At 41.9% G+C, this 25,626-nt stretch overlaps 3 protein-coding genes across 3 annotated transcripts in view; 2 read left to right on the top strand and 1 right to left on the bottom strand.

The window, feature by feature from the left end:
* The window catches only part of aldh6a1 (aldehyde dehydrogenase 6 family, member A1), a 10,781-nt gene extending 2,349 nt beyond the window's left edge, over window positions 1–8,432 (top strand). Inside the window, exons 4-12 of the mRNA XM_046062604.1 lie at window positions 1,586–1,747; window positions 1,908–1,986; window positions 2,782–3,084; window positions 5,333–5,454; window positions 5,847–6,036; window positions 6,528–6,709; window positions 6,797–6,976; window positions 7,855–7,953; window positions 8,055–8,432. Of these exons, the coding sequence (XP_045918560.1) occupies window positions 1,586–1,747; window positions 1,908–1,986; window positions 2,782–3,084; window positions 5,333–5,454; window positions 5,847–6,036; window positions 6,528–6,709; window positions 6,797–6,976; window positions 7,855–7,953; window positions 8,055–8,159 (1,422 nt within the window). The 3' untranslated portion in view covers window positions 8,160–8,432. The remainder of the gene's footprint in view (window positions 1–1,585; window positions 1,748–1,907; window positions 1,987–2,781; window positions 3,085–5,332; window positions 5,455–5,846; window positions 6,037–6,527; window positions 6,710–6,796; window positions 6,977–7,854; window positions 7,954–8,054) is intronic.
* A 238-nt stretch (window positions 8,433–8,670) lies between these two features.
* Window positions 8,671–14,865, bottom strand: si:ch211-163l21.10 (basal body-orientation factor 1). Its single transcript, XM_046062605.1, has 11 exons — window positions 14,677–14,865; window positions 14,338–14,590; window positions 14,193–14,258; window positions 12,512–12,655; window positions 12,334–12,414; window positions 12,079–12,149; window positions 11,233–11,377; window positions 10,189–10,679; window positions 9,894–9,998; window positions 9,077–9,148; window positions 8,671–8,880 (listed from the first exon to the last, which is right to left on the bottom strand). The coding sequence occupies exons 1-11, from the start codon at window positions 14,718–14,720 to the stop codon at window positions 8,787–8,789; spliced, it is 1,566 nt and encodes a 521-aa protein (XP_045918561.1). The 5' UTR covers window positions 14,721–14,865; the 3' UTR covers window positions 8,671–8,786.
* Window positions 14,866–19,713: 4,848 nt separating this feature from the next.
* Window positions 19,714–25,626, top strand: part of entpd5a (ectonucleoside triphosphate diphosphohydrolase 5a) — a 7,214-nt gene continuing 1,301 nt past the window's right edge. Inside the window, exons 1-13 of the mRNA XM_046061887.1 lie at window positions 19,714–20,297; window positions 20,661–20,740; window positions 21,044–21,187; window positions 21,591–21,666; window positions 22,220–22,255; window positions 22,493–22,581; window positions 22,675–22,754; window positions 22,898–22,959; window positions 23,056–23,157; window positions 23,828–23,971; window positions 24,085–24,141; window positions 24,977–25,092; window positions 25,340–25,488. Of these exons, the coding sequence (XP_045917843.1) occupies window positions 19,853–20,297; window positions 20,661–20,740; window positions 21,044–21,187; window positions 21,591–21,666; window positions 22,220–22,255; window positions 22,493–22,581; window positions 22,675–22,754; window positions 22,898–22,959; window positions 23,056–23,157; window positions 23,828–23,971; window positions 24,085–24,141; window positions 24,977–25,092; window positions 25,340–25,423 (1,515 nt within the window). The 5' untranslated portion in view covers window positions 19,714–19,852 and the 3' untranslated portion in view covers window positions 25,424–25,488. The remainder of the gene's footprint in view (window positions 20,298–20,660; window positions 20,741–21,043; window positions 21,188–21,590; window positions 21,667–22,219; window positions 22,256–22,492; window positions 22,582–22,674; window positions 22,755–22,897; window positions 22,960–23,055; window positions 23,158–23,827; window positions 23,972–24,084; window positions 24,142–24,976; window positions 25,093–25,339; window positions 25,489–25,626) is intronic.

Raw genomic sequence — 25,626 nt, 5'->3', positions numbered from 1 at the left:
TAAAATAAAGTCAAATAAGATCGGGAAAGGCTCTCCTATAAAAGTATGTTTTAAGAAGGGACTTAAAAGAGTTCACTGACTCAGCCGACCTGATTTCCTCGGGCAGGCTGTTCCAGAGCCTCGGGGCCCTGACAGCAAACGCTCTGTCCCCTTTAGTTTTCAGTCGAGACTCTGGAACAGACAACAGACCTCTGCCCGAGGATCTCAAGGTACGTGCTGGTGCGTATGGGACTAAAAGGTCAGAAATATAACAAGGCGAGAGACCATGAAGAGCTTTAAAAGTGATCAATAGAATTTTAAAGTCAATTCTAAAACATACTGGGAGCCAGTGTAATGAAGCTAAAATAGGAGTAATGTGGTCATATTTCTTTGTTCTGGTTAAAAGCCTGGCAGCTGAGTTCTGGACAGTCTGGAGTCGATCAATAGATTTTTGGGTTAAACAGGTGAAAAGGCTGTTGCAATAATCCAGGCGTGGTGAGATGAAGGCGTGTAAAATGGTCTTGGTGTCCTTAAAAGTTAACATAGATCGAATTTTAGCTATATTTCTAAGTTGATAAAAACATGATTGAACAAGCTTTGTGGTGTGCTGCTCGAAATTTAAATTACTATCAAACCAAACACCAAGGTTCTTTGCCACAGGCTTAATGTGATTTACTAGGGAACCAGCAGATGGCAGTATTTGATTTGCCATCTGCTGAGACCCAATGACCAGCTGGAGAAAATTATTTGCCATCCATTTTTTAACTTCACAAAGGCAGTTGTTAAGTGAACTCAGCATTCCAGGGTCTGTGGATCTGACAGGCAAGTATATTTGTGTGTCATCAGCATAAATATGAAAAATGCCATGTTTATGGATAATATGTCCAAGGGGAAGCAGATACAAGGAAAACAAAATGGGTCCTAAGACCGACCCCTGAGGCACACCATATTTAACTGGACAGAATGAGGAGACATAGTTGTTTTCAGACACACAAAACTTCCTATTTGACAGGTAGGATGAAAACCATTCCAGGGCAGTACCAGAGATCCCCACCCAGTGCCTCAGTCTATCTAACATGATGGTGTCAAAAGCAGCGCTAAGGTACAGGAGTACCAGGACTGAGCACATACCTTCATCAGCAGACATTAAAAGGTCACTGGTGACTTTAAGCAGGGCAGTCTCAGTGCTGTGGTACTTCCTAAAACCAGTATGAAACTTTTCAAATAATTTTTTATTTTCCAGTACAGTGAGCAGCTGTTTGGACAATTCTTTCTAGAATCTTTGCAATAAAAGGCAGTTTTGAAATTGGTCTAAAATCCAAAATGTATTTGGATTTGTGGTATGAGCTGATTCACAGTACTTTTGTCGAGTATTGACACATCAGAATTAAAATCAAGTGTACATTAATACAAAATGATGATCGCCGATGAAATGTGACTTAAACCTCAGCTCCACCTGGAAGTCATAACATAACAAGCATAGATGTTTCCTTGATGATTTATTGTGGAAATCCTGTCATTTGTATCTGAAACTCAAACAAACTAATTAATCTTTAGCTAATAAATGTGCATTTTTCTCCTTTTTTTTCTCCCCCCTCCTCTGCAGGCTACCAACGAGGTGATCTCCCGTGTACCCAAAGCCACGCAGGAGGAGATGTTGGCTGCTGTGGACTCGTGCTCCAGAGCCTTTCGCTCCTGGTCCGAGACGTCCATCTTGGCACGGCAGCAGGTCTTTCTGCGCTATCAGCAGCTTATCAAGGACAACATTGTAAGTCAAAGGGTCTGAAAAGTATAAGGTGCAACTGAACACAAGAGTTTACTATTTAGCACTGTTAAGCTTGTTGTGGAGGGCAGCAAGGATTCCTGTAATGTAAAAAAAAAAAGCTACAAAACAAAGGAATGACATGAGTATCATCTTTGTGTTTCAGAAAGAACTTGCCAAAGCCATCACAGTGGAACAGGGCAAGACCCTTGCAGATGCAGAGGGGGATGTATTCAGAGGATTGCGTAAGTTTATCTCACTCACAAAGGTGCACACACATACCTTTACAAAGGGCACAAATTGGTAAACATTTGCATGTTATGCAGACTTTTACTTCGTGGTTACAGGAATAGTTAATGATATACCATACATAATACTGTTATACTAGCTTCTGTATCTGGGTAAACCAGAACAAAGGGCGGTTTTCTTCGTGAGCTCTTTAAATGATTGTATTATTGCTGCACTGTGAAATATCCACCTTGCCAAGTCATTTAGTGTAGTTTGTTCTGAAAACATGTTCTTGCTCTTGAATATTCTTACAGTAGCTGGGTTACTTCCCTGGTATAATTTTACTGATCACTTTGCATTGGAGAAAGTTTAGATCTTATTGACTGGTATTTTTACCTTTCCCCTACATCTTGGGAAGGGAGGAACAATTTTTTGAAGGTGATATAAAAATCTGATTTAGCTTTCTTTCCCCACTCATATCACCAACACAGATTGTAATTCTAAAAGTACATTTTGTCTTTAAAGATGTTAACACTCGTCAAAACAAATTAAACACACAATCTTAGAGATGAAATGAGAAGCCTAATTGTCTCTTTTTGTAGAGGTTTCCCACCACAGACAGTCTCGCTTCCACACAAAGTCGGCACACTCAAACAATGACAACTTGTCTATGTGCAATTACATATAATTGACTGAATCTGACTCAGATAGGATTATTATAAATATATAGAATATATAAAAATATCTGCAAAAAGAAACAAAAACAAATGAACTTATGTGTTGCATGATCTGTTCATGTCTTTTCTTTGCAGAGGTTGTGGAGCACGCCTGCAGCATCACCTCTCTGATGCTCGGTGAAACTCTGCCCTCCATCACCAAGGACATGGACACCTACACTTTCCGCCTGCCCCTTGGGGTGTGTGCTGGGATCGCGCCTTTCAACTTCCCTGCCATGATCCCTCTGTGGATGTTCCCCATGGGCATGGTGTGCGGCAACACCTACTTGTTGAAGCCCTCAGAGCGGGTGCCAACCTGCGCCATGCTACTGGCCAAGATGCTGCAGGATGCCGGTGCACCAGACGGGGCGCTCAACATCATCCACGGCCAACACGCTGGTAAGAGTTGGTCTCTGGGAACCTTTAGCCATCACTGTCACAACATTCTGCTTTGTCTCTGAACCTAATCTGTAGTGTGGATACAGAAACTGTGTTTACCACGATTATCTGGACCGCTTGATGACCTGAAATGCAGGATGCCAGGGTCTGAAATTAATGCACATTAAACATCAAAATGAATATTGGTCAGATATGTCTAGGTCTTGTGACACAGTGACTGATCTCCTGCATCTGCTCCCTCTGTGCTGATCAAAAAAAATCAGTTTCCCAAATCAAACAGACTCATAAATGGCTACCCTCTTAAGCTACCACTAAACAACAAAATTCCTGAGGTATTTTTACTTACAAGAACTGGTAAAGAAAAGATCTTTTAGAGTGGGGAGAACAAGTATTTGATACACTGCTGATTTTGCAGGTTTTCCTACTTACAAAGCATGTAGAGTCTGTAATTTTTATCATAGGTACACTTCAACTGTGAGAGACGGAATCTAAAGCAAAAATCCAGAAAATCACATTGTATGATTTTTAAATAATTAATTTGCATTTTATTGCTTGACATAAGTATTTGGTCACCTACCAACCAGTAAGAATTCCGGCTCTCACAGACCTGTTAGTTCTTCTTTAAGAAGCCCTCCTGTTCTCCACTCATTACCTGTATTAACTGCACTTGTTTGAACTCTTTACCTCGACACCTGTCCGCACACTTAATCAAACAGACTCCCACCTCTCCACAATGGCCAAGACCAGAGAGCTGTAAAATTGTAGACCTGCACAAGGCTGGGATGGGCTACAGGACAATAGGCAAGCAGCTTGGTGAGAAGGCAACAACTGTTGGCGCAATTATTAGAAAATGGAAGAAGTTCAAGATGACGGTCAATGCAAGATCTCACCTCGTGGGGCATCAGTGATTGTGAGGAAGGTGAGGGATCATCCCAGAACTACATGGCAGGACCTGGTCAATGACCTGAAGAGAGCTGGGACCACAGTCTCAAAGAAAACCATTAGTAACACACTACGCCGTCATGGATTAAAATCCTGCAGCACACAAGATCCCCCTGCTCAAGCCAGCGTATGTCCAGGCCCGTCTCAAGTTTGCCAATGACCATCTGGATGATCCAGAGGAGGAATGGGAGAAGGTCATGTGGTCTGATGAGACAAAAATAGAGCTTTATGGTCTAAACTCCACTCGCCGTGTTTGGAGGAAGAAGAAGGATGAGTACAACCCCAAGAACACCATCCCAACCGTGAAGCATGGAGGTGGAAACATCATTCTTTGGGGATGCTTTTCTGCAAAGGGGACAGGATGACCGCACCGTAGTGAGGGGAGGATGGATGGGGCCATGTATCGCGAGATCTTGGCCAACAACCGCCTTCCCTCAGTAAGAGCATTGAAGATGGGTCGTGGCTGGGTCTTCCAGCATGACAACGACCTGAAACACACAGCCAGGGCAACTAAAGAGTGGCTCCGTAAGAAGCATCTCAAGGTCCTGGAGTGACCTAGCCAGTCTCCAGACCTGAACCCAATAGAAAATCTTTGGAGGGTGCTGAATGTCCGTCTTGCCCAGCGACAGCCCCGAAACCTGAAGGATCTGGAGAAGGTCTGTATGGAGGAGTGGGCCAAAATCCCTGCTGCAATGTGTGCAAACCTGGTCGAGAACTACAGGAAACATATGATCTCTGTAACTGCAAACAAAGGTTTCTGTACCAAATATTAAGTTCTGCTTTTCTGATGTATCAAAATCAGCAGTGTATCAAATACTTGTTCTCCCCACTGTATGTGTGGCAAAATAATATCAGTTTTTAGCTATTCCTTTTTAGTTTAACACTCAAGTCAAAAGTCAACAGAAAGTTAATCAGCAAATATTTTCACAAATGATTATTGGCTTTAGTAATTTTTCAAGAGAAAATACCAAACATTTGCTTACATCCACTTTCTTCAAAGATTTGCTCTTTTCTTTGTCCTTATTTTTTTGGTACATTGATGAATATGACAAAAATTAAAAGTGTAGCTGATCACAAATTGTAATGGTGTAATCTTGGCATTATTGTTGCCTCATAACTGATTAGCATTTAGACAAACGACAATTCAAAATCGTAATTGACTTATTTCAGCATTGGGATCATTGCTTGATATTATTCTGTAATGCTTACCACACAGTCTTTGAAATGTCTGTAGTTATTAATTACTGTTTGATTAAAGGATATCGTATAAGTTAATAAAGTTTATTTGATTGTCTTTCTGCCACAGCTGTGAATTTCATCTGTGACCATCCGGCCATCAAGGCAATCAGCTTTGTTGGCTCAAACCAAGCTGGGGAGTATATTTATGAGAGGGGCTCTAAAAATGGCAAGAGGGTCCAGTCGAATATGGTGAGTATCAAATGATAATTGCAACACTGGTATAATAGATACCTGCTGTAAATGTCCAGAAGGTGGCAGCATTGGCCAACGTATTCTTGTTGCGTCTTCGACCTGCCTCACTGCCAGCTGAGCAGATGAGATGAGGTGCAAAGCAGAGATTGCAGCTGTGCATTACTGTTGAAGAGCCAGACTGAATTTTGAATTGTAAATGTTCCATCTATTTATCTTAATTAGTGTCCATAAATTCCATATGGCCTTAAATGTGGAATTAATTTACTCTCTACAACTTGTACATATATTTGTATACAATTCCCTGATATTATGTTCTCACTTGTGACTAACCAGATGCTGTAATGTGGAGTTTAAACAGCAGAAGGCTAACCACTTGTCATGTACTGTAGGGAGCCAAGAACCATGGTGTGGTGATGCCTGATGCCAACAAGGAGAACACTCTGAACCAGCTTGTGGGTGCAGCGTTTGGGGCAGCAGGACAGCGCTGCATGGCTCTGTCCACAGCCATCCTGGTGGGCGAGGCGCGGAGTTGGCTGCCAGAGCTGGTGGAGCGTTCCAAGGCTCTGCGCGTGAACGCAGGTACCACGCCTTGTCACTCCGCCCTTCACCTCTGGCCTCTCCTGAGCCCCCGAGGGCCTTAGTTTTAGTCATCTCGGGGCCACCCAAGCCGCCCTAACCACACCTCTTGACTTTTACCCTGTTGTAACTTTACATCGGAGTCAGCTGGGAGAGAGGGCTAGTTGAGTCAGCCATGCTGCAAATTTGTGGCCAGATCTGCGGCCCAGACCTAAATAGCGGTTCAGAGCATCAAATCCTTTGAGAAAGGAAGTTGATGTGGAATAAATGGAGGAATTCTCCCTGTTTGCAGTGATATGGACTCTAATTTGTGTGGTACACAGGAAACCCGTAAGTATCCGTTTTTGAGGGAGTGCCTCAGGGTGCCCCTCGTCCTGGCTTTTGCGTGTTTGTGGAAAAAGACGCATTTGAATGTCGGTGCCCTTAATGTGCTCACATCATGCGAGTGCCACACTATGTAACCTTATAGCTGGTTGTTTATGGGGCCCTGCTAGGAGACCAGCCTGGTGCAGACGTGGGGCCTCTGATCTCTCCCCAGGCCAAGGAGAGAGTCTGCAGTCTGGTCCAGAGTGGTGTGGATGAGGGAGCTAAGCTGCTCCTGGATGGCCGAAACGTCAAGGTCAAGGGTTACGAGAATGGCAACTTTGTAGGTCCCACCATCATCGCCAATGTCACAGTACGTACGTTTCATATCTTTAAGTGCGTGTTCATCCGAGTTAAGAACTGCTTTTAAGACCAACTTTCTCCTTTTGTGCTCTCACAGCCTGCGATGAAGTGCTACACTGAAGAGATCTTTGGGCCGGTGTTGGTCATCCTGGAGGCAGACACATTGGATGATGCCATCAGTTTGGTCAACAGGAACCCCTATGGCAACGGTACAGCCATCTTCACCACAAATGGCGCCACTGCACGCAAATATACTCACGAGGTGGACGTGGGCCAGGTGAGTGGCTGCAGCCTCCAAATGTGTTCCCCTGTTTTGGGAGAAAGGAGACATTCACATCCCTCTGTCATGTCTGCACAGCATCGCAAGCAGGGAGCACATTACATTTCTGTTTGAAAACCTTCACACACATTAAAAAAACTATTATTTTCTATGTTAAGTATAGCCTTGTTTACCCCTAACCTAAAATAAACACATTCGGCAACCCCCTTCCCTCCACTTCCCCACCAGTCAAGACTACAAATAGCTACAGCAAATATGTGTCCGTTAAATGAAAACAGGGGGACATAGAAACATTTTTCCAGGTAATATTCGAGGAGGAAAATCTTAAATTAAACGAAAAGGGATTCCTGGGGTCCTGTTCAACGTTTAAGCATGAACATGGACAGACTTTACCCTGTTTGTTTGCCTGTGGAGCCTTAGTTATGTCCTGTGTTTGCTGTTCACATGTCGGGGAATGCTGTGCAGGCCATGTGCTGTACTCCTCTCCAAACCTCGATGCAACAAACATCTGCCTTTTCCTTTTTTTTTTCTCCCTGCACCTTCGCCAAAAGGCCTTAGTGTGTCCACACTTATTCCTGCTGTTTCAAACATTCTAAATCAACCATGCCATGCCTCTATTCCCTTCATAACAAAATGTTTTATTTAGTTTTTCTTCTCTTTCATAAGTGCATGCTGTGCTTTGAAAACGCCAAATATACGCTGCTGGTTTAGCTTTTGTTTAGTGCGATCATGTAAGATTGTTTTTTTAAACAGCATGGATATACCACATCTCTCATCAGCTGCATCTTGCGCATCCTAGCAATTTAGGATCCTGTGTGATTGTTTTACAAAGCTTGCACTTATAGAAATGAAAGGGAAAATACTTGTTTTTGCAGGTTGGAGTCAATGTCCCCATCCCTGTTCCACTGCCCATGTTCTCCTTCACTGGATCAAGAGGATCCTTCAGAGGGGACATGAACTTCTATGGAAAACAAGTATGAAATAAACATACACATCTTATTGTGACAGGTATGAGAAAAACATAGATGGAGCAGTTTACATTTTGATGTAAATGGTCTTTATTTTTTCTCTCCAGGGCATCCAGTTCTACACACAGACCAAAACTGTGACCTCGCAATGGAAAGCTGAAGATGCCACCTTGAAAAGTCCTGCTGTCACCATGCCTACAATGGGACGCTAAATACTCCATCCAAGCGCTGCTGTTCATTCTGATAAAAACCCAGACACCCTTCTTCCACATGCAAAACAGACTTGTATGTTCAATGTGAATAGTTCATAATGCAATTTATTACATAATACTGTTTAAGACTTTTACATTAGATGTGTATGTAAAGATACTATGTACTCAACTGTAAACCACTGTGGCCAAGATTTTAACAAAGCAAACTGTACAGCTGAGGCAATGTTACTGGATCAATGTCATTTCCTCAAATACACCAGTATTGAAACTCTTGTGTGTTTACAGTGAGGTGTGTGTATAATCTCCATGAATGGAGGTTGCATGGACACACTGTATTGTATTCCACTGCCCCTCCAGCCAACGACTGTTTGGAGATCTTGTATATCTACTCTGGTGCATATTTTGGTATCGGCACAAAAAATAGTTTTGTCTTGAAGGAGCAGATCCTTTAAAATGGGTTGTGACAGAATTCAAACAAGCTTCATGTATGAAAGAACACTCACACGCCATATGCACAGTAAGATATTTATAATGAGTAAACAAACATCCTGTATTCTACTATACACATGAATGACACAGAGGCAAACAATCCACAGTGTGATGTAACATGTAGAGGCCACACGGAGGTCATGTGGTATGTATATCCGGTAGGCTCTTCGGGTTCGAGGGCAAAGCGGGCTCAGGCGCCTGGGTGATGAAGGTCGCCTGGGATAGCTCCTCTCTAATTTTGGAAGACAGTCATCATTATGCAACGCTGAAATGCAACTGTCTGATAAATCATATGTAGGCACTTGTGTTCTCACAGCCAATGCTTTTTCAGCTAAACATGGAATGTGGGACCAAAACATCTGCACAGGCTTTGTAATTGCAAGGACGAGGAACAACTTTTACTCTCATACATTCCTTCAGTGTCTTACCCGGCAGCATCGCTTTCAGAAAGGCTCTTCTTCTCAGAGGAGTCCGACAAAGCCGGATGTTCCCTGGCGTTCCTATCAGGAAAATGCAGCGTTGCAGTTAAATACAGAAATTCATAGTGAAAAGGCATGTTTTAGCCCACTGTCTTGGAAAGCGGTTACACAATGCACATGGATTTGGATGCTGCTAACTGACTTGAGTTGCTAAATATTCTGTGTTATTTTGCTGGACTAGGTGCCAGACCACTGTTAACATGAATATATATCTCCTCTTGCCTGCCATACCCCCATACATCCAGATCCCCTGCACACTCCTTTCTGAAAATCATGTTACCAGCTGCTCTCTGACCACAAGTGTTCAAAGAACAAAATAAACTGCTAGCGCACGTGAAGAGGGGCCAATAGGCTGAAGGCAAATCGACATGACCAGATGTTTGTTTCCAAGCACACGACTCTGCGGCTGGACCTATTTTTACTATTGTGCCCAGACTCTTTCTTCATTCTTTTTAAGCAACTGGATGGAAAAGAAAATTGGTTGAAGCCTAACTTATGTTTTATAGTATCCTCTTCTGCTGAGAAAATGGCTGTTTAAAACATTAAAAAGAGGGAGGAGTCACCAGAGGTTCAGCCCGAACTACAGCTTGGTGTCACTGCACTTTGTTCTTCAGGGCTAATTGATCTAGAAATTTCACTCCATTTTCTGGGATTACTAGTGGATTGTACGTTATTATTTAGGATGACAGTCAATGAGCAATAAACAAGAAACCAGCATGTCTTTTGCTAATACAAACATAATATAATTTTTGGAAGGTTTTATTACCTTTCCCTTTGTCTGTTCATTTTAGCAAAGAGAAGCCTGAGCACTTGTTCCTTTTGCTCCCAAGTGAGATCTGAGATTTCAACGTTGCTGCCTGGTTGATAAGTCCTTAAAACAGGTGGATGAAATCATAATGAAAGTTAACCTCTGCTATTGTACAAATACTTATACATATATAGACTTAAGCTGAACCATTAAGAGCTGAAGGTTACTTTGATGATGAGCAGCATAAAGAATTAAAAATATCACAAAGACACACAGTTGTAGAAGTCATGGAAATGATGGGAAGGGGACCTACCACCTATCAGCCGCCTCCATGTCTGAATGGACAGAGTTGGTACTGTGGGGGCTTTTATGAAAGGTGCGGATGGGTGGAAATTTAAGTTTTCCTGCAGTGGCGTCTCTCAGCCTCCAGCGATAAGCCTGTAGTGCCTCCTTTTTGTATTGCAGCCTGCTGGCCATGATCTCCTGCCTCACCTGAGCCAGAGCCTCATGGAAGAACAGCTCCAGCTCTGTACGCTGCTCTACAATGGTGCTCGCTAGCCGCTTGATGTGGCCCAATTCCTTCTCCCGCATGGCAAGCACTTTCTGCAGCTTCTCCAGCTCTACCTGGCTGGCCTGGATGCTGACCACTGTCCTCTCCTTCTCCTTCCTCTCTCGCTCAGGTTCCCCAGCTTTTAGCTTGAGGGCCTGCTCCAGGTAAGTTACCATGGCCCTCAGCTTGGATAGCTCTTCTTTTTGGGCTTCCATCTGAGCTGCATTTTTCTTTACTATCAACTCAAATGTTTCCTGGGTGAGTAAACAGAAGAGCAAAGTAGTAAAATTGAAGACACAGCGTTAATTTTGGAAAATCCTTTCATTTTCATGCCAATATGGTGCTAGAACATATAATGATTTGTGTGCTAGCCTGTGCTGCTGAGTGAGTGGCCAAAGCTTCAACAAGGTGGATTTACTCCCTTGATTTACTGTCATCAGAGGTAAGATTAATGTGCCCAATATTTATTTGTCTTAAAGAGTCAGTGCCAGAAACCTGCAAAGGAGAAGCCACTAAATTTGAACCCATACACCAGTGGAAACTCACCATAACCACTAACCACTGAGAGGCTGGGTAGGAGTCAGGAGGTGGGGGGATAGGAGTAAGACCACAAGCAAAATACACAGGGTCAGCACAAGTAAACAACACAAGGGAAAAACCACCTGAAGTATATTCTGCACAGCTCTGACAAGCGTTTCATAACTGAAATGATTGAGAATGACTTTGTGGAAATGAATGGTCTCTGTCCAAGGACTGCCGGTGCCTAATAGTAACACTGCTGTTTGCTGTCCTATGGTTCAAACATACCTTGTCCAGTGCCAAAGAGGCATTTTCCTTAGTCAATGAAAGTGTCAATTTCTGCAGGTCCTCTGCCTCCTTGATATGATATTTCAGCGCTTCATTGAGACGGACGTTCTCCTTGAACACAGAGCGCGAGGCATCGTCCAACTGCCTAAATAATTCACAGGACAAACACAAAGGCCATTCAAAAAATGTGTCTCCAATCATGAAAACATCTCTATGAATCTTAATTTTATGCCCAACATCATTTCTACATATTTAAGAAGATTTTTTAGGTAGTAGGATAAAACAAATTCTTTATGAAATATTTAAAGAAGTTTATCAGTCAAGGTGGTAAAGGCTCTGACTGTGTTGATCATATCACACATTTCTGCTCTCAGTTTCGTGGTTCCTACATTGAATTTACTGGGTCAGTGTACTTGACTTTTAAAGACAAGCTGAGTGTGTTCAAAGCTAAATTAATTACTGCCACAAAGACCAAACTGGCAGGACCACACCAGTATCAATGTTGATGTTTTATGACCTGTAAAAATACCTAAACATAGCGGAGGTGAAATGTACATCGTATGGCCTCAAAAGTAATAAACTATGGTCTTCCACACACGCGTTACACTCTCCTCCCTGCAGGACATCCTGAAGCAGCTAAAGATGTGATCGTTGGCTTCAGTGATGTACACTATCGGAACATGGTGAATCAGTGTGGTCAAGAAAATAACATTAGTTCTAGTTAAATATATTTATACACATAAACACCAATGTGAGTAAATTATTTTTTCTTTGCGTTCTGAGCACATCAAAGGGCAGATTGAAGAATAAAATTAGATCGTAAAGGGACAGCGGTAACACACTCACACAATGGCTTCATTGTGGGCCCTCTCCACTACCAGGGCTATCGTTCGCTCGGCTTCCCTCTCCAGGCGAGCCTGCACGGAAATTTTCAAAACTCATTCGATGTTCACCCGTGCACAATATCAGCCATTATCTAACTGCCAGCTCTAACTGCTTGACTGATATATTTTCAAATCAGATCTATTTCACTGCAATTTCACCTCGTCATTATCTTCCAAAAGGATCATTTTTAGGTGATTTTTTTAGACTTGACAATACCTTTTCTTTGAAGAATCTGTACTCAGTTTTGTTTAGGTTTTCCCTGTGCTCCTTCTCAGCAACATCCATGTTTTCTCTTATCTACAAAATAAAAAGGTCATGGTTACCAATAGCATTTACATCCTGACAGACAGAACTCTTTATAAGAAACATTTTATATGTTTTTTTTTAATCTCACATCACTGAGCTCCTGCTCCATCTGGGCCTTCCTCTTGTGAAACTCCTTAATTTTATTCATTCCTTCCTGGATCATGTTAAAGTCACTGGACTTCTTTCTGAACAGTTCTTGCATCTCATTGATTTGAATGGTATAATCTTTGACCTGTTGAAACCAATCATATAATTAGATACACAGAATTCTATATGTTCTACATATTAAATTACATGCCCTTACTGTAAAAACAAAATGCATCCACTCATCTATAGAGCTGCTGCAAAGTTCCAATAAGTGCAGCTTGTATCAGTCAGAGAAGAATTTTTGTATACCAAAGTTCACGCAGGCCATACTTTTTGCAAAACCGACTTCAGCAGAGATCAGTCAGGCTAAATACCTCAAGATGCTACTGTGGAAAAGCCAGTCTGAGCAAAAAATGTGACAAAATGACCAAAGTCATGACAGACTAGCAAAACACACACCCGCAAACATGTACATGACGACAAAATGAGAGGTTATCAACCATCTGATTACAACTTCATGCCTAATAGTTATTCTTCACAAAACTCTGTATACATTCATCCACATCAATGCACCAATCTACAGCATTAATGCAAGCTGGCGTCATGTGCAATTTTCACTCTCTGTGATCTTGTCCATTGGTCAGCTTTCCTAAAACATATCTACTGATTTAAAGTTAAAAGTGATTAGGGTTGCATGTATCTGTTTTTGAATTGCATTTGGAAAAGTCTGTGGAATAATTATTTGGCTGACTGAACTTCTCAACGCTCGTTTCATCATGTCATGTCTCCCCTCAGACAAAAGCAAGGGCATCCGTGTTCCTCGAGTGCCTTTGATGGAGCAGTTTCCATTAGCTAAGTCAATTTTCAAGATGAAGCATTTTATCACCTCACAATGAGTAGAGAGCCATGCAGAGCAGCCTTTAAGTCACATCTTTAGAGACAACCACACGATCCTAACTGGACATGTGTGACAGTTCTATACATGTGTCTAAAACTGTGATGTTTCAAGTTGGTCCAGACCATGCCTCTTTTTTCCTCCTCAGAAGCTTATTGGACTCCATTTTACCAGCATGAAGTAAGAGCTGGTAGATGGAAAACAGCTGCTAGCAAAAGAAGCAAACTGTTTTTTTGTACCTTTTTTGTCTAGCAAAGCCACTTGAATTTTGTCATGTCAGTTTGATAGCTTGATCTTAACTATAAGCAGCAGAGGTCAGCGGGGATAAAAGGAGTCAAAATAAGTCCCTTTTGTGTGTGTAACTTAAACTGGTATTTTCGAGTAAAGATCTGTGTGACATGTGAGGTATGGTTAACACATCAAGAGCAACAGTGTGACTGGCCTTTCCCGACCAAGCACTTTTAAATTATGTTTTTTTCTTCTCTCCCCTGTGGCCACTGACATAGATTAAAATAACATTAGACCATGTAACTCGGAATGTGAGGGTTTGCTTTTTTGTTTTATGGTCGCTTTGTTTGGCTGTTGTTTTCTTAAATAATAAATGTCAACATAATTACACACAAGACAGCTGTTAAGACACAGCGCAGCACATTTTTGACATGCTACAGGTTTAAGTTGCGCACAGTATTCTGCGTAGGAACATGCTAGCTTGAGCATGTTTTGCAAGTCAAATGAAAGCTCAAGTTGCATTTCTTTTCTTGTGGCTGCGTTTTTAAAATGAACTCACCAGTTTGTTTTTCTCTTCATATGCACGTGCGTCTTGACTTTTGAGGCTTTTCTGCAGCATATTGATCTGTTAAATTAAAAGGCAGATTGTTAACAACCGCTCATCATTCATCGTGTTCATTTACGATAGGGCCTACCCCCCTGACCTTCTCCTCTTTGGCTGCATCTTGTCTCTTCAGAAAGCCAGTTATATCGATGGTGTCCTTCTCTGCGCGGTACAGTTGGTTGGAGAGCTCCTCGTTTGCGCGCGCCAACTTGCGGCAAGCTTCACGGTATTGCACGAGCGACTGGTCGGTGACCTGCACCCTCAGCTCCCAGAGGGCAGCATTGGCCTTGGCCTTCTCGATGTCCGACTCTTTGTCCGCTTTTGACTCATGTTTGCCTTCTTTCTTTGATTTCCTGTGACAAAATACAAATCGTATTTCGAATTTGAAACAATGCAGCAAAAAAGAAAGAAGCGAAATGTTACAAATGTAGGCACTTACCCGGCTTTCGTCCTCTTTACTTTGGCGAGTTTCTTCTTCGGCATCGCTACTACCGTTGTGTTTTCTTGCTGAAATACTACACAAAACAACCCCGAGTTACATGAACTGCGACCCTTTGATGTTACAGTAGGCTACTAACAAGCTGCTCTGTAACCCGCTGTGAATGTTTGTGTAGTGCTGCTGCCATGGCGACGCTGTAGCCGAGGAAAAGGTCAAATGTCTCTACAGGACCTTTGGTAACCTGATGGACATTTAACAGCCTTATGCAGGCTTGTATGCAAGGTATTGAATTAGCATTTGTTATCCTTTTTCATGAAAAACATTTGCTGAAACTTGAATTTCAGTCACCTTATGACACAGTTTAAGTTGGCAGACTGCACATGTCAACATTATTATTTATTGATTGTACATGCATATAAATTTTGAACCTCTTATATGGGAAATATCAGGGTCCATTCACAGGTGCAAATGGTCTAAGAAGAAACCCCAGTTACCACAAGATATCATAGACTGAGGAAAAGAAAGAAATCAAACATTGAATTGAAACTTTTTTTGTTTTAAAGATTAATAAAGCAATCAAAACAGTTAAAATATGTAAAGATTTAAATATTTTTCTTTAATGCCTTTGTTATTTGTTACACGATACCCCTTTCTTTATAGTTCCGTCCTGTTCTATTATTCTGTGGTTTTATGTACTTTTGTTTTCGCTAAAGATCTTTGTAAGAGATGAATTCAAAATTCAGTAAAGACAACATTATTACTGGTAACCTGTGTACTGTCAGCTTCACCTATTTAGATAGTTATATCTAATATAGATAAATCTATATATCCTATATAGATTTAGATACATACTCTAAATATGTACAATGATTGTGCCTGGTAATATTCTGTACATGGTTAATGCAAGTCTATTATATTCTGTGTATTATAATGTAGGTGCTTTACTTCAATTGCATAGATTAGTATTGGGGATAAATGTACAATGAATATCAAAATAACAAAACGGTTTTGGGGAAAACATGGCTGCACACAGATTTAATAATATCACCAAAGCACAGGTTTATTAATAACATTAACGATGGCTCTGTTATATTTCAGTGTCCCAGTAAAACGTGACTGTGAGATAGCGTGCATAATACCAGGATAATGGTACCAACAAAAAGAAATAAGCTTTCATTCATTTTATTATTTATAATTATTATCAGTAACACCAGGCTAAATTTCTCCATTACAATCCACGTACATTTGGACAACCTGAAAACTAAACCTCTTAGTGTATATCCCAACAATGTTCATTGTCATTGCCTAATATCCTTCTATTTACTCTTTATACAAATATAAACTGGACGTCTCAGTCCCGTTGGGATAGCAACACTTAACTTGAACTTAATTCAAAATTGACTTACATTTTACCAGCCCTCTGAAATATCAAAATGTTGTATAATGTACATGTTCTTATTGTTTCATCTCCTTTTAGAAATTGCTATTAAGACTGCAACAAACAATTATTTTCATTATTGATAAATAATGAAAAAAATGTAGTTCATTGTTTAGTCTGTAAAATATCAGAAAATGGTGAGCCCCTCACAATTTCTAGGAGTACAAAGTGATGTCAAACCAAGAGTCTAAAACCCAAAGAAATTACATTTCTTTGTCAATTACAATGATATTAACAATCAGCAAATCCTTACATTTGAGACATGAAATCAGCAAATGTTTCTATTAACAATTAACAAATTATTAAGATTGTTGCCAATTCATTTTCTGTCAGTCAACTAATTGATTAATAATCTCAGAATACTTACAAATAACCTTGAGAATACTATTGGACTTTAATCATAACCCTTTGTCTTATTAGTATTTATCTATTATCAGCTATTGTTTGTGTTTTTTTACATTTTGTTGCAACTTGTGAGTTTCTGCTGCATAAATAACATTTTTAATCAATTAGTCAACCAATCACTGTGGGAGATTTATAAGACACAGATGTCTGTTGTGCTCAACAGCCTCTGGACTGACACAGAAATGGCTGCATTTGTCACTTGTTGTGTAATTACAGTCTTCTCATGCTGGGCTCTATCAAACAGGATCTGTTTGCACATGATCTCCTCCCACACGATGACATGAGATACATCTGGCTCCTGTCAGCAGTATTGTCCATGTTGTCCTAAAAAGAACTATGTGCTACTCGCTGCCATCCCCACAGTTGTTTTTTGCTGGAGTTATGGGAAAACCACTAAGATCAACGTAAATGCAGTTGGCTTACATCTTCGAAGAAGCTCATCCAAAAGAAACAATGTAAAGTTAGCACAGGTCATAATTCAAGCTCAAAACCACTGAATTCGCTCCATTATCTTGTTTTGCTTTCTGCAGGGGCCAGAATATGTCCAGAGAAAATTATTTATCAAACAGAAAAGTAGATATCGCAAAAGTGTTGGGTGTAGCTACTGTGAGCTCAATCTTATAGGGTCGCTCTCTGCTCTGGCATCATGAACACAGTTTGAAGACTAAATTTAAAGGTAATTACTATGACAGTAAGGAGAGAAAACTGAAATAACCCTCAGCCTTTCAAAGCTGTCATTATCATTGGAATTGTAATGACAAGGTTTGGGTCTCTTCAATGGACTTGTTGGGGTAGGACACCCACAAACATGGCATTCCTGAGGGTAACATTGCAGCATATTAATGATATATTGCACAGTGCAGATTACAAAGCTGGGGTCCCTTCTCATGCTTTACGGTTTCAGTTAACTTGAAACAGAATACCAAAACTTCAACCTCTCGTTTAAAACATTGTTTGTAATGTGCTGTGTCATGCTGTAAGGGGCCACTTTACACACTGTCGCAGTGCACATTTGGATGACATCCCAACATGATTTGCCAACATACGGATTTTCTGTTAGATGTTTTTAGTAATGTTTTTATATTAAACATTTCTGTTGTAAAATCTGAATGCATGTGACATTTTACTTGAAGGGCAGTTCCTATTTCATCACATTACAATGGTAATATAAAAGTAGATGTGTTTAAAACTGAAACATGCTGTGATTCATGCTTCAAATGGCCTGAGGTGAGCTGCCCAGACACTGCACATTACCCAAATTAATTGCTACATTAACCACAGGATATGTCTGAACATTGACAGCAAGAACATAAATAACAATGATTTCAAAATGAAAACACACGGCAGACAAAACATGCCCTCTTTAATATTTCTAATAAGACATTTCCATCCCGAGTTTATTAGTCACATTATCACACTGTTAACATGCGACCAACACATCTATGGGCACAAGTCAGTGAGAGGTCCTGCACATGTACGCTTTGATAGGGGTGAACGACCATTCTGGTGAGCCGCAGGATTGAAAAAAGTAGCCACAGTATTTAGAAAAAAGGAAGGAGGAAAGAAAGTCCAATATTTTTAGTCCAAATTACAGTGTTGGAACAGTGCTTTGCACAGGCGAGTGTCCTGGGAGTGGAATGGCATGATGGGTGAACACTGGTGCCAAGCCCCACCCTCCCCACATTGTCCTTTCCGTGGACTTCCCGCACTCTCTTGTGCCCATCTGCAGGACCTCTGCCCTCCCCTTACCCTGCTGGTTGGGCTGGCTGACAGCTCGGTTTCTGCCTCAGTCGCCAGCTGCATGAGGTAAAACAGTCTCATATAAGCACATGTTAAGTCAGGGTTGGGGTAGGGTCAGTTCCCCATGGATGCCTCAATTGCTAGACTACCAGCGCCTCCGGTTTCAGATCTCTGTCCTCTTTCTGTTGATACAAAGTAGGTGGAGAATATCACAGCAGAGTACAAATCTCAGTTCATGTAAGGTCATGTTAGTTGCGGTGCCTCTGTGCTCCACTGCTGTGGGATATCCTTGATTCCTCTGCATCCTGCACTAAAGCCAGTGACTCTGAACATTACACGAGAAAGCATTAGCTGATACACTAGAGCATGGCTTATGATGCCGTGCCAACCACCCACCTAAAGCGTAGAAAGAGCCACTCATGCTTTTCATGCATTCGCTTGTGAAACGTGCCTTGCTGCCCAAATATTTTTCCCTTGGAAAGCCTGTGGTTGACACAGGGATGAGTGGGAGTGAGATGATTGCTAACATTCTTTTAAATTTTATGCCAGCTGGAGTGCAGGTCACATTTGCATTTTTTTAAGGTTGGTAAAAGGGCTACAGTAGATTTAATGTGGCGATTATTGTAGGATTATGACGAGGAGCTTGAAAGGATTTTTTAAATACAAGCATGATGATTCAACCCAGCTACTGAACATGATTTAGTAGAGGTGGCAATGCCTAATACAACAAAACCAGAATCCATTCTGCAATACATAATGAGTCACATGTTCAGTCTGAAATAGGAGTTGGAGTTTCTTTGTTTAATTTATTATCTTCCCCACAAGGGCCCAAGCTAAAGTACTTACATTGTAAAGGTTAATTCCAAGAATGAGTGCAACCATTTGGATTTTTTGTTTAAGTTGCTACCTTTTAAAAACCTTAGTAATTAATTTCACTAGGCCTTTTTAAAAGCCACCTAGAAACTTACACCACACTCAATTTAAGCAGTAGCCAAATTTGAGCACTTGTGAAGTTGTGAAAGTTGCAGGGTGAAGGAATTTCTGAGGCAAGTCACTATGTAAGTCTTAAATACACCCATAAAAAGTATTCCAAGACCATTTCTCTTGGGGTTATTTCAGTGTGAGCCATTCATTTGGACTTCTTTAAAAACTCCTTTCTCCTTTACTAAGGGGACTTTTTGGCTCCAAAATAACCAGTAAAGATGGGGAGGGGAAAAAACATAACCAAAAATAATCCTCCTCCTCCTCCTTCCAAGAAAAAAAATTAAGAAGAAAAAAAGAAAATGCTTTTTAGTAGGCAGGTAGTCAGTCTCCAGCTCAGCTCACAGGAGGGGGGACTCCTGATAGAGTTGGGATGGACCGCCACAGGATTGGTGGATGGCTGCTCTCTGTGTGGCCCCATGCCAAGCCCTTATGTCTTTATATACTGTAAACAGATGACCGGACAGTCCTGAGTGTGCATCGCACCCACTCTGTCTCTCTCCATCTCCTCTGCTCTCTCTTCGGGGGCCCCTGTCAATCTTTTACTCCAGCATCCACCAGGGCTTCTTCTTCTCTTCAGCTCTCCTTTCTTCCTCTCCAGCTGTGGAAACAATGGCCACGCCGAGCCTGCTCCTCACTTTATCCGTGTGGCTTCTGGCTGCGAGCCTCTTAGCGGAGGCGACTTACTACCGGCACCACCGCTACGTCCCCCACTTCTACCGCTACCGTGAGCACTCCGCCAACACGGAAAACCTCCTCCCTGAGGTCTCGAACCCGGTGCCTGAAGTATCGCAACCCGGCGTCCCGACCTACCCCGATATCCCCGAGGTGTTCCACCCGGTACCTGAAGTCATCCACCCCATTCCAGAAGCTTTCCACCCGGTGCCCGAAGTCGTGCATCCTGCACCTGAGCCTTACCATCCACCTGATGTCTACCAGCCGGTGCCTGAAGCCTCCTCCCCTCTCAACATGAACCGGGTTTTCTACGGGATCATGTTTGACGCCGGGAGCACAGGCAGCAGGATCCACATCTACAAGTTCATCCAGAAAGACCCTGGTAAGTATACCAGTCTCTCTCTCTCTCTCCCCCTCTCCCCCCCCTCTCTTTTTAATAGCAGGGCTTTGCACATGCTGCTGGCTCCCACTCTGTCTGCTTGCTGTTAGGTCATTCATTGTGTGGTGTAAGAGGACAAACATGTACCGGCACAGTGCACGGACAATACAGCTTCTAAAAGTAGCTGAGGTGGACTTTTTAATTTCGCCTGTCTGACTCAACTGTGTAGGAAGCAGACCGGGATGTAGGTGAAGTGCAGTCATGAGTAAATATATACAATTACGTGTACTTGAGTTCCTATTTTATTGCATATCATATTGTGCTGCGCTCCAGTTTATGATCTGTTCACTGACTTCTTTTTTTTAGTTGAGCTGCCAGTTCTGGACCATGAACTGTACCATGCAGTAAAACCTGGGCTGTCTGCTTATAAGGACAACCCTGAAGAGGTATGCATGCATGTTTACACCTTCACATATTAATTACGATGTAGCTAAATTAGAGAGTTATTTATTCTCTGCAAACCACCAAACCTTGGGGATTTTCTTTGGGTTGGGTTCATGTGATGTTAACACTGTGTAATTAAAAAAATGCCTCCTGCTGATGCTGTCACTGCTGCTCACTCCTGTCTGATGTGAAATCACCTTTGACATATTTTAGACGTTCATCACTAAAAAAATGTTTGATTGTGAAATGTGTTTTTGTGAACAATCCCCTGATTGGGCCCTCTGTAACTGCCATCTCTTCTGCAGGGTGGCAACACCATCCGACAGTTGCTGAAGATTGCCAAGAAGACAGTGCCAGAGGAGGATTGGAGGAGGACACCGGTGGTCCTGAAGGCCACGGCGGGTCTCCGTCTGCTGCCTGAAGACAAGGCCAACGCTCTTCTTAAGGAGGTGAGGAACGTTTTCTCTCTGCCCTCAGACAGTTTGGCACAAACACCACCCGTCCCACCAAGGAGCGGGATGAGAAACCACTAAGTGCTTACAAGTGTCACTGAAAAAAAAGGCAGCAAGTCTGCCCATTTGGTGGCTATCTAGCTGCAAAAAACAGCTGTTGTGGGGTTGTGTGGAGTAACCATATTTGTCATTTAAAGTATTAAATCCAGGCTACTGTTCCAGCCATGCTTGTGGTTGAGTTATCTGCCACTCTAAAGCAGAACAGGCACAGTTTGTCTTCTGGAGCCTGAATATACTATATCTTAACAACAGTAGAGTATTTGGGCATGTAGTCATAGTGTCATTGTATTGCTTTAACAGTAGATGATTGTAATGAAATGGTGATAAATCTATTCCACAGGTTCGAGAGGTATTTGACGAGTCCCCTTTCTTTGTGCCAAACAACAGTGTTTCCATCATGAATGGGGCAAAAGAAGGTAGGTTATCTTTGAATGACCTGTAATCAATATGTACTATATATAGTATACAAAATGCAAATTTTATATTGTTTTCTATTAGATTGTCTGACCAGGTGCCTTAACTGTCTCATTCACTGAGGATGTATCAAACAATACTGCTCATAATTCTTTTTACAAGAGGTCTGTAACTACCTCATTGAGACAAATAAATATGCCAGTGTGAGTTGCTGCCCCACGCCCAATAATTTAGTGGGATCCTCCACATCACTCATTAAGACACCCTCACTATGTTATGTTTCATCACACAGTGTGTGACATTCATTATCCTCATTTTATGAGCGCAATAACTTGACATCTGAGACAATAGTAATTACCTGGGCTGGTCTGGAATCCTGCATGTTGGTTACACCAACTCTCTCTACTTTAATATCAGCTTAATGAAGTCATATTAAGTTCTGAGTTTATTCTTTGTGCTTGAACACATTCAAATGTGAACATTTAGCATAAGTCAATTGTAATCACTTCTCAGGCTTTTACTAATGCAGACATTTTCACCCACCTGCTATTTTAGGAGTCCTTGCCTGGGTCACAGTGAACTTCCTTACAGGTAAGACATTGCTTGTGTTTTGCTATGATGGTGTAAGTGGTCAGGAGGCTCATATTTGAGGCTCCCGTGTACACAGAAGCCCTGCAGTGAAATATTTTGTTACATTTTTCACACAGCTACTACCCCATCAAATTTATCATTCTGACCCTTATAAAACGGAAATTAGTGATAACACAATATGCTCTGTTTGTTGCACAGATGATGGATAGCACTTTATCCTAAGTTTATTTGCCACAGGTCACTTGTACTCCAACACAAAGAGGACAGTTGGCATCCTGGATTTGGGCGGAGGATCTACACAGATCACATTCCTGCCCAAGTCAAAGGTGAATTAAATATTTTATGTGTTAAATACTGTAAGTCAGTGTAAAAAAGGTTTTAACCAAAAATACACTGCTAAACAATTGTTTATCCAACAGAAAACTATTCAGTCTGCTCCTGCCAGCTACATTGCCAAATTTAACCTCTTCAACTATACATATCAACTCTACACACACAGGTAAATAACAGACAAAGAAGTTGTTATATTCTCTATAGATTTGATGGCATGGATTTGATTTTTCTGATGTGTTAGTATTTTGAGGAGTTAAACATGCGCATCTATCTAAAAACGCATCATAATTGTATGTCACCATCACATAGCTACCTTGGAAATGGACTGTATGCGGCCCGACTTGCAACTCTTGGAGCACTAGGAGCTGATGGTAGAGTATTTAGTACATTTTATCACCTTTCTATTTGCAGTATGTCATTCTTTCATTTGGGAGATGGCAAACTGTTTCTTGTTTTTGTTTTCCCAGGTCTAGATTGGAAAGTCTTCACTAGTTCCTGCCTCCCGAAAAAGTTCAGAGAAGATTGGACTTTTGGAGGAACCACCTACAAAGTTAGCGGGATTCCAGACGGTAAGATAAAAGCACCCTGAGGTTTTAATTGCCTTCCCAGTGCTTTGGATCCAACAATCCGTGCATTCCTTTCTCAACTCTGGAACACAATAGAGTACAGTATAATACAGTCTAGCATGAGAACATTCATCTGCAGCAGTTTCTCTAACCTTGGCGCCAAACACATGTTTTGTCATCCCCTCTCTCTGTCCTCCCTCTTGAACAATTATACTGCCGTCAACCTTGTATTTAAACGAAAAGAAAACTGTCAGTTAACTTCACAAATAAGGCAGTCACTCCCATACCACAGTCGAGTAGCCAAAAGATGCTGGGCTTGTCCCCGAGTTGTTATTTTTTTTGTGTAACGAGTGGCTTGATCTGGACTGCTCACAATTATGTGGTAAAAATAGACAGCCCAACAACTGCTGCTCTTGTCAGCACATGGTTTTGCCGGCACAACTGAGCCAACCATACCCAGGGGGCTGTGTGAAACTTGTCGTTCTGGGGCTTCCCTTGTATGTTATCTGGTGAGTCCCAAGTTTCAACCCCTGGCTAACCTCAAACTGAGGCTCGAGGCTCTCCCTGTTGCATTCCAACCATTGCTGCATCCAAGCACCTTTAACTCATTGTTTACTCCACCAATATCAATAATTCTTTGAGAAAACTACATTAACCTTTTCTCTGTCTTCAGGCTACGCAGGCTATAAGCTGTGCTACTATGAGGTGATGAAGGTAATCAAAGGAATAGTGCACCAGCCCTATGAGGTGAAGGGCAGCAGCATCTTCTACGCTTTCTCCTACTACTATGACAGAGCTGTGGATTCTGGCCTCATTGGTGAGTGGGCACAGATCCTTAGAGCCACCTTCCAGTGCCATTATCCTCCATGCTAAATATCATCTTTTGCGTAAAATAGGTATTCAAATTGCATGTTTGTGTTTTCTGCTCAGATGGCAGTCGCGGTGGTGCGCTTGAAGTCAGGGATTTTAAGAAGCGAGCCAAGGAAGGTAAGAGTTACATGTTATCTTCTCTGGGGTTGGATAAACTTGTGTTTGAACCCAACAATCTTACAAGTTATATATATCAGTCTAACCACTCTTCAACCAAACTTCACACAGCACAGTCTATGCTCTAAGCAGCAAAAGCACTAAACCTTGTTTGTGCCCAAACACTTGGCACAATTGTGCCACAGCTTATCCTGAATTTATTACAACAGTAAAATGTAACCGATAATTTGCTAAAATGTGTTATGGAGATGTATTATAAGACAAATGTAGTTTATTATAGAGTAAATATATGTTGACATCACTATAAAATGTTTTTGTATGTTTAACTGGTACCCACCATGCTTATCAGTTCGAGTGTGTGACACTTGTAATGTCCATGTAGAACCAGATTTATAGCAAGTAGGAACAAGTCGGTGTGTTATGTAAGGTTGTGAGAAGACTGTCACATGGTCTCAAGGAACACGTCTGGCTCAGGCTGGGCTGGCAGCTGAGCTGAAGATGTCTGTCTGGCCCAGGCAGGAGGGCACCTGACAGCCACACACCACCTGGGGGCTGACACATACTGAAACACACAAACTGTGTACTAGGCTGTTTAACACCCACCCGCAACCTTGTGCTGACCCTCTTTTTGCACCTCCCTGTTTATTCATCCAAACAAAACTGAAAGGTCATCTTTTAATCATGTAGCACACGAGTTAGAAAGGGTGTTTTTTTGTTCATACAGACATTAATACATGCAACAAGGTGTCTCCATGTGTCAAATGCTTTTTTTGTCAGTGGCATGTGAAACCTGTGGTAATCATGACTGAAAGCTGTTGCTTTTTTGTGTTTGCAGTGTGCAACAAAATGACCAAATACCGTGCTATCAGCCCCTTCCTCTGCATGGATATGACATATATCACTTGTCTGTTAAAGGAGGGTTTCGGCTTCAAGGACAGCACTGTGCTGCAGGTACGCAAATCAGAGCCACATGGACTGTGAACAAACAAGTCGAAGCGATACAAGATTTGAAAAGCAACATGACAAAACCTTTATATTCTGTCTGTACAGTTTTTTTCCCAGAGACTTGTATTTTTCAAATCAGTATGACAGTAGTTGTAGGAAATGGTTTGCTTCTGTTGATGTAACATCACTGAATAGTGAAGACTAGTGTTGTCATGTTTCTTAATGGAGATCCTCCTGTCACTCTGTTCAACAGCTAGCCAAGAAGGTGAACAACGTGGAGACAAGCTGGGCCCTGGGGGCAACCTTTGACTACTTCAGAAACCTCGACATCCACTAAGGACAGCTCGCTGTCACTGCAGCCGGCACTGAGAGGGACAGTCTGTCACTGCAGGGCTTCCCTGACCCCCCCCCCCCCCCCCCCCCCCCCCCCCCCCCCCCCCCCCGTCCCCCCATGCTTCTCGCCCACCACGCCCCTCCTCTTTTTCCTCAACCTCAGCACCCTGCGTACACTCCGAAAACTGTTGAAAAAAGAAATCACTA

Source organism: Micropterus dolomieu, linkage group LG11, assembly GCF_021292245.1.
Source record: "Micropterus dolomieu isolate WLL.071019.BEF.003 ecotype Adirondacks linkage group LG11, ASM2129224v1, whole genome shotgun sequence".
Classification (NCBI taxonomy): Eukaryota; Metazoa; Chordata; class Actinopteri; order Centrarchiformes; family Centrarchidae; genus Micropterus; species Micropterus dolomieu.
The sequence above is the reverse complement of the archived record's forward strand: the minus strand, read 5'-3'. Positions and strand labels throughout refer to the sequence as shown.